The 8,146-nt window shown below is 40.0% G+C and overlaps 1 protein-coding gene across 1 annotated transcript; it reads left to right on the top strand.

Moving 5' to 3' along the window:
- The first annotated feature begins 408 nt into the window (after positions 1–408).
- On the top strand, positions 409–1,440 carry LOC129667370 (formyl peptide receptor-related sequence 3). Its single transcript, XM_055594989.1, has one exon. It carries the CDS (start codon positions 409–411, stop codon positions 1,438–1,440), a length of 1,032 nt encoding a protein of 343 aa, XP_055450964.1.
- The last annotated feature ends 6,706 nt before the right edge of the window (positions 1,441–8,146 follow it).

The raw sequence follows: 8,146 nt of genomic DNA, 5'->3' as shown, positions 1-8,146 counted from the left end.
TATCTTGTGTTTGAAAATAAACTTCATCTTAAAATGTCTGCATTCTTCCTTTGAGAACAAAGAACTGATGGAAAGCCTTAATCAAGGGGCAACCTAATCAATCCACTGCTCTCCTCCGCATGGTAAACTCATGACTACCCATATTCTGCTTCCTACCCACCCTCAGTTCAATATCAGTGCTGCAACACCAGAGCTTATGTTCCCTTTCATAATCAGTTGGAAAAGTAGTAATATTTTTGATAACGTATAGAACTATGTAATCCATGAGAAACATTAAACAGAAAGGCAGGTTTACTCTATTACCTTTTGAATAGAGACCCTGTTATGAAAGGTGTTATGAAAGATGGTAGAGTGGAGCCACATCTGAGAAACAATCATTGTTGAAATATTTCAGGTGCTGAAAAAGAAATGGAAGCCAACTCCTCCATCCCTCTGAATGGATCAGAAGTGGTACTCTATGATTCGACCACCTCCAGAGTTCTCTGGATCCTCTCAGTGGTGGTCCTCTCCATAACTTTCGTCCTCGGTGTGCTAGGTAACGGGCTTGTGATTTGGGTGGCTGGATTTCGCATGGCACGCACCGTGACCACCATGTGCTATCTGAACCTGGCTTTGGGTGACTTCTCTTTCATGGCTACTCTACCACTCCACATCATCTCGATGCTCATGAGAGGAAAGTGGCTTTTTGGCTTGTTTCTTTGCAAGTTTGTTCACATCATTGTACACATAAACCTTTTTGTAAGTGTCTTCCTGATCACTCTCATTGCCATGGATCGCTGTATTTGTGTCCTTCACCCAGTATGGGCTCAGAATCACAGAACTGTGAGTCTGGCCAGGAAAGTGATTGTTGGAGCTTGGATTCTTGCTCTGCTGCTTACCTTGCCAAATTTTCTCTTCTTGACTACAGTGAGAGATGCAAGAGGAGATGAGCACTGTGTAACTAACTTTGAATCCTGGGTTGCAAACCCAGAGGAGCGATTAAAAGTGTCCAATACTGTGAACACAGCTGTAGGAATCATCAGTTTTATTATCGGCTTCAGCATGCCCATGTCCTTCATTGCCATCTGCTATGGACTCATGGCTGCCCAGATCTGCAGAATAGGCTTTGTGAATTCCAGCCGTCCCTTACATGTCCTCACTGCTGTAGCTGTTTCCTTCTTTGTCTGTTGGTTCCCTTTTCAATTGATTATTCTTTTAGGCAATATCTGGAACAAGGAGACACCAAACAGCATTCACATTTTGTTGAACCCAGCAAGCACACTGGCCTCTTTCAACAGCTGCCTTAACCCAATACTTTATGTCTTTCTTGGTCAGGAATTCAGAAAGAAACTGATCCACTCCCTGTCTGCCAGTCTGGAAAGGGCCCTTAGGGAAGACTCAGTCCTGAGCAATGGCAAAGGCAACAACTTGTCTTCATGTCCTGCAGACTCAGAGCTATAGGAAATGGCAAGAGTGAGACCATGGGAAAGCTTTCTGTACCACCCTAGTCTCTCAAACTACCCCTCTTCCTACCTTACATGATATTTTTGAGTATCAATATAAAAAACACTTTTTGTTCTCTGATTTGGAATAAATAAATAAAAACCAAAACTAATCTCGCTGTTCTTTTTTGAGAAAATTTTAACCGAGCCCATAGCCTGAGCTAAGACTAACATAACAAAACAGTTCAAGAAATATGTATGCTTGAAAGACTCATACATGATGGTATATATTGATACTATCTATTCTTTTATTAAGAAATAGTATATATTCTTTTATTAAAAAATAAATCTTTGATTGCCATATGGTACATGCCTGAAATTCTAGCATTTTAGACACTGAGAAAGGAGGTCTATGTCAAGGCCAGCTTACACAGAGAGTTTGAGAATTCAAAACCATCCTGGGCCACGTGAGACCAACTCTCACTTGAACAAAGAGTTCTGACCTGAAAAAGAAAATCATTATACCATTGCTAGGAAATGGGTAAAATTGTTGATGAACATAGTGTGAATAAAGTCATTATCAGAAGGAAACATATCTCTTCTTCTTCTATTTGTGAACTCCTAGATTTTATGTTGATTAATAAATTTTTGTACATTTGTGTTTGTGTATACAGGTATGAAATGGTGTGTGAGATATGCAAGTACATTTAAACTATCTCAGTGATCAAAGAGGCATGACAGGGACAGGGAGATGAAAGACAAGTGAGAGAATGTATTATGGCTAATTCTGGTTGCCAACTATGCACAATTTAAAATTATCTGGAAGAAGAGTCTTTATAAGAAACTTTCTACATATATTTGGACCATGGATGCTTCTATGCATTATTGTCTTGATTACATCGGTTGAGGTGGGAAAAATTCTGTATTGTGGATGGTACCAGTTCTTAGGCAAGGGATGAATCATGAAATATATAACATTTGCAATATCCTGAGTCCTACAATGGATACTTTGCAATGAGTTTTGTCATTGTGTGTAGGGGTAATGTGACTAGCTACTTCAAGTTTCTGATGCCCTGACTTCCCTAGGTTATAGACTATAAGGCAGAACTAACTCCTATTAAAAAAATGTTCTCGTCAGGAGTGGCTGCATTGTCTTCCTGTCTTCCTAGGATCAGAGGGAAGGGGAGGAGGACCTCCCCTATCAGTGGACTGGGGAAGGGGCACATGTGGGGAAGAGGGGTGGAGGGTGGGATTGGGAGGCAAAGAGGGAGGGAGCTACAGGGGGGATACAAAGTGAATAAACTGTAATTAATGAAAATAAAAATAAATTTAAAAAGTGTTCTCACTTATGTTACTTTTTCAGGGTATTTTTTGTTATAGCTGCAGTAAAGGCCTCTAGAATATAAATTCTTACGGAGTGTGTTCTTGCTGTGATAAATATGCTCTTGGCATGTTAAATATAACATGTATACATTTATAATATTTTTCGGGCTAAATGTGATACAGTGCGGAACCATGTGAATGGATAAAATCAATTGATGGCTTATGATATGAAGACAGTAAAAAAATGTAGGTAAAATTAGAGAGAGAGAATACAAGGGGGTAATGAGAGATGTGGTGAGGGAGGTTAAATATAATGGAGACTGAATGGAAAATCCATACACATACATACCTTGTAATCCAGTTGAAATATTTATTTTTTTCATAGTTTATTTTTTAATTACTTTACAGCCTGATCAAAGCCCCCTCTGTCCTCTCTTCCCAGTCCCATTCTCACATTCCTTCTGCGAATTTCCTCCTCCTCAGAGAAGGAGCAGTCATGCATGTGGACCAACCCAACCTGACACATCAAGTTGCAGCAGGACTAAGTGCTTCCTCTGCCAATGAGGGGAGACAAGGCAGCCCAGCTAGAAGAAGGGGATCTAAAGGCAGGCAACAGAGTCAGAGAAAGACCTTGCTCCAATTGTTAGGGGACCCACATGAAGAACAAGCAGCACATTCACTACATATGTGTACAGAGCCCAGGTCCAGCCCATGCATGATCTTTGGTTGGTTCTTCAATCTCTTGAGCCTTCTTGAGCCTTGGGTTAGCTGACTCTGTAGGGCTTCTTGTGGTGCACTTGACCCATCCATCTCCCTCAATCCTTCTCCCAACTCTTCCACAAGACCCCCACACCTCGAACTCCACCAATATTTGGCTGAAGGCTTCTGCATCTGTTTCCATCAGCTGTTGGATGAAGGCTCTCAGAAGATGGTTATGCTAGGCTCCTATATGCAGGCAAAGCAGAGTATTATTAATAGTGTCGGGGGTTGGCTCTTTCCCATGGGATAGTTCTCAAGATGCAACAATTATTGGTTGGACTTTTCCTCAATCTCTGTTTCATCTTTATTCCTACAGCTCTTGTGGGCAGGACAAATTTTTGGTCAAGGGTTTATGACTGGAATTGTGTCCCCCTTCCACCACTGGAAGTCCAACCTGGGTACAGCTGTAGTGGCTTCAGGCTTCATATTCCCTGCTGCTAGGAATCTTTGCTAGGGTCAATCCTATAAATTCCCAGAATCTGGCCCCATCCCAGAGTTACCCTCCACTGATTTCTGTTCTCTCTCCCAGTTCATTCCCCTTCCCCACACCTGGTTCTCATTCCATTTCCCCTCCCCACCCCCTCTCCCACCCATGTCCCTCCTTCCATTGACTTCAATTGTTCATATTAGTTCCCTTCTGAGTGAGTCAAGCATCCTCCCTTGGGCCTTTCTTGTTATGTAAAGTCTGTGTGTGTGGATTGTAGGACTGTTGTCCTATACTTCATGGCAAATAAACACTTATAAATTAGTACATATTATTCATGTCTTTCAGGTTCTGAGTTAGTCCACTCAGGATTATATCCATGTTCCTGCAAATTACAGAATGTCTTTGTTTTTTAATAGTTGAGTAGTATTCCGTTGTGTAAATGTATCACATATTCTTTATCTATTGTTCAGTTGAGGAATGTCTAGGTTCTGTACAGTTTCAGGCTATTATGAATAAATCTTCTTTGACCATAGTTGAACAACCATCCTTGTGGTATAGTGGAACATCTTTGGGTTATATGCCAAAGAGTGCTATAGCTGGGTATTGGGGTAGAACTAGTCTCAATTTTCAAAGAAACTGCCAGATTGATTTCCAAAGTGGTTCAACAAGTTTCCATTCCCACCAGCAATTGAAGAATGGTCCCCTTGCTCCATAGTCTCACCACTTTATCCTACTGCTTGAGTTTTTTATCTTACTCATATTGATGGGTGTAAGACAGAATCTCTGAGTCATTGTGATTTGCATTTCCCTGATGACTATGGACATTGATCATTTCTTCTTTTTCTTTTCTTTTTTAATTATCATTTATAACATTATTCAATTTGTATCCCGGCTGTGCCCCCCTCCCTCATCTCCTCCCAATCCCATCCTCCCTCTGCTCTCCCTATGTCCCTCCCCTAGTCCACTGATAGGGGAGGTCCTCTTTCCCTTTATTTGACTCTAGCCTGTCAGATCTCATCAAGACTGGCAAGGCTGCGCCCTCCGGGGGGAGGTGATCAGAAAGCCTGTCACTGAGTTCATGTCAGAGAAAGCCCCTGTTCTCCTTACTAGGAACCCCATTTGGATATTGAGTCTATGGGCTACATCTGAGCAGGGGTTTTAGGTCCTCTCCATGCATTGACATTGATCATTTCTTTAAGTTCTCTCAGTTATTTGAGATTCCTCTGTTGAGAATTCTGTTTAGCTCTGTACCCCATTTTAATTGGGTTATTTGGTTTTTTGAGGTTTAATTTCATGAGTTTTTATATGTTTCACATATTAGCCCTCTGTTGAACATAGAGTTGGTGAAGATCTTTTCCAATTCTGTAGGCTGTTGTTTTGTTCAATTAATGCTGTCCTTTGCATTGCAGAAGCTTTCCAGTTTCATAAGGTCTCATTTATTCTTGATCTTAGTGCCTCAGCTGTTGGTGTTATGTTCAGGTAGTTGTCTCCTTGTGAATTCAATGCTATTCCTCTTTCTCTTCTAACAGACTTAATGTTTCTGATTTTGTTGCTGTCTTTGATCCACTTGAACATGAGTTTTGTGCAGCCTGATAAATATGGATCTATTTGCATGCTTCTACCTGTAGACATACAGTTCAACCAGCACCATTTGTTAAGGATGCTTTCTCTTTTTCTTCGTATGTTTTTTTCCGTGTCAAAGGTCAAGTGTCCATTGCTTTGTGAGTTTACTTCTGCATCTTTGATTCAATTCCGTTGCCTGCATGTCTGTCTTTACAGCAAACCATGAGGATTATATAGCTCTTGCTCTCTAACATAGTTTGAAATCACGGATGGTGATATCTCCAGAACTGCTTTTATTGTACAGAATTTTTTCAGCTTTCCTTGTTGTTTTTTGAAGTTGAGAATTGTTCTTTCCAGGTCTGTAAAGAATTGTGTTGGAATTTTGATGAGAATTTCATTGAATCTGTGCTTTCAGTAAGTGGGTCATTTTTTCTTATCCTCCTGATCCATAAGCATGGAAGATCTTTCCATCTTCTGATATCTTCTTAAATTTCTTTCTTCAGAGACATTAAGTTGTCATACAGGTCTTTTACTTGCATGATTAGAATTATACCAAGATACAAATACTACTATGTTATAGTATTTGTAGCTATTAGGGAAGAAGGACATCAACCGCTTTACCCAGATGTGAGACATAGAACATCCATGACAAAAATCTTGGCAATATGTGCCAACTTGTACAGTAGCTCCATGGTTGCTGTCTAGGTTAAAAATTTGCCCTCTGATTGAATATGAGAGCAATTTCATGGGAGGGAATACATGTATTGTACTATAAACTCATTCAAAACATATGGCTGTAGAGTTCATTGGCCTTTTCATGAAACTTAGTACTTTTGTTTAGATAAGCTAAAATATCACCAAGTTACCCTCTAAATATCTATGCAAGTATAAATGCCACTCTCAGGCTTATTTATTGAAGCTTTTTTTTTTTTTGCAATAAACAGCACCATCTTAGAGACTACGGCCTGCTCAAAGGATTGAGAAAAATTGATTGTCAAAGACTCAGCACAAAACAAGACATTAATACTATCTTTTTAAGTCTCATTAATATTGAATAATAAGGAGTGAAAGAATTACAAAATGCCCATAGCCTACATTTTGGGTCATGAGTGGGAAAGTAGTTAAAGGAGACACAGATACCTCAAACTGTGAGAGTGGGAAGGCTGAAGCATTCTGTTTACATTTGTTCTTGTAATGACTTTTCAGCTAATGGAAGCCCATTGATTAGCAATTGAGATTTTGGAATACCTTATCAGGGAATACTACTAAATCTAAAATATAGAAGCAATTGCTCGTATCTCTCAAGTTTTATAGTTTCAATAAATTTGACACAAACCGTCTAATACATGGAAAGAAGGAATCACTGCTAAGGAATTACCTCAATCAGATTGGCCTATCAAAATATCTATAGGGGAATTTTCTTTCTTGTTAATTGATGAAGGATGGTCAACACTATCATAGGCTTCAATATTTCTGGACCCCAGGCCTTTGCTGTATAAGAAAGGTAGCAAGTAGGACAGAAGAAACAAACAATTAAAGAACAATCCTCTGTGATTTCTGCTTCGAGATCTTGTTTTCAGCTCTTACTGTGGCTTCCCCAGATTATGGAGAGATGTGTGAAAGTTCGAATGAAAATGGCTCCCATAGGCTCATATATTTGAATGCTTAGTTACCAGAAACAGAATTCTGAGTAGAACTACTAGGGTATGAGGTCTTGTTGGAGTAGGTATGACCTTGTAGGACATATGTCACTGGGGCCATATATTTGAATGTGTGTCATATATGTGAATGCTTACTCACCAGAAGTGAAACTGTATGAAAGGATTAAACTATTATGATGTGAGACCTTGTTGGAGTAAGGGGAGGGCTTGTTGTTGGACACGTGTCACTGGGGGTAGTTTTGATGCTCAAAAGCCCATGTCTTGCCCAGGCTTTCTCTGTCTGTCTGTTGATCAGAATGTAAGTTCTCAGGTACTTCTCCAGTACATGACTGAGTGTGGGCATGATCTCTTCCATGATGATAATATTCTGCTGAATTTGCATACACGAGGCTAGCATCACAGTCATCTGAGTAGTTTTACCCCCAGCACCTGATGAAAACAGATGCAGAGACCCATGGCCAAACTTTAGGCATATCTCAGGAAATCTTATTGAAGAAAAATAAAAAAGATTGAAAGAACCAGAGAAGTCAAGGACAAGGACACCACAAGAAAACAGTCCAAAAAAACTTAGACAGAGACTAAACCACTAACCAGAGAGCATCCATAAAATTAATCTAATCCCCACACACATATGTAACAGATGTACAGCTTGTTCCTCATGTGGGACTTCTAACAGCAGGAACAGAGGCTGCCTCTGACTCCATTGCCTGCCTTTGGATTCCTTTCCCATAACTGGACGGCATTGTCAAGAGAAATAGATGGGTCCAGTCCTACTTGATATGCCAAGGCAGGTTAATAATCATGGTATTTCTCCCTTTCTCTGAGAAGAAAGGGAGAGGGGACTAGGGGGATCTAGGAGACGTGAGAGGGAGGAACTGGAAGTAGAGGAGTGAGGTGAACTTCCTACTAGGATGTAAAGTAAATAAATTAATGAATGAATGAAAATAAAAGTCCAAAATTGAGCTAAACAAAAAACAAAATTGGAAGCAAAA

The sequence above is a fragment of the Psammomys obesus genome, unplaced genomic scaffold (genome assembly GCF_907164565.1).
Source record: "Psammomys obesus unplaced genomic scaffold, mPsaObe1.curated_primary_1811, whole genome shotgun sequence".
Lineage (NCBI taxonomy): Eukaryota > Metazoa > Chordata > Mammalia > Rodentia > Muridae > Psammomys > Psammomys obesus.
This window is presented reverse-complemented; position numbering and strand designations above follow the sequence as displayed.

Bases quoted from the DNA above. Each gene is read 5' to 3' on its own strand.
- LOC129667370 (XM_055594989.1), top strand. From the start codon at position 409: ATGGAAGCCAACTCCTCCATCCCTCTGAATGGATCAGAAGTGGTACTC.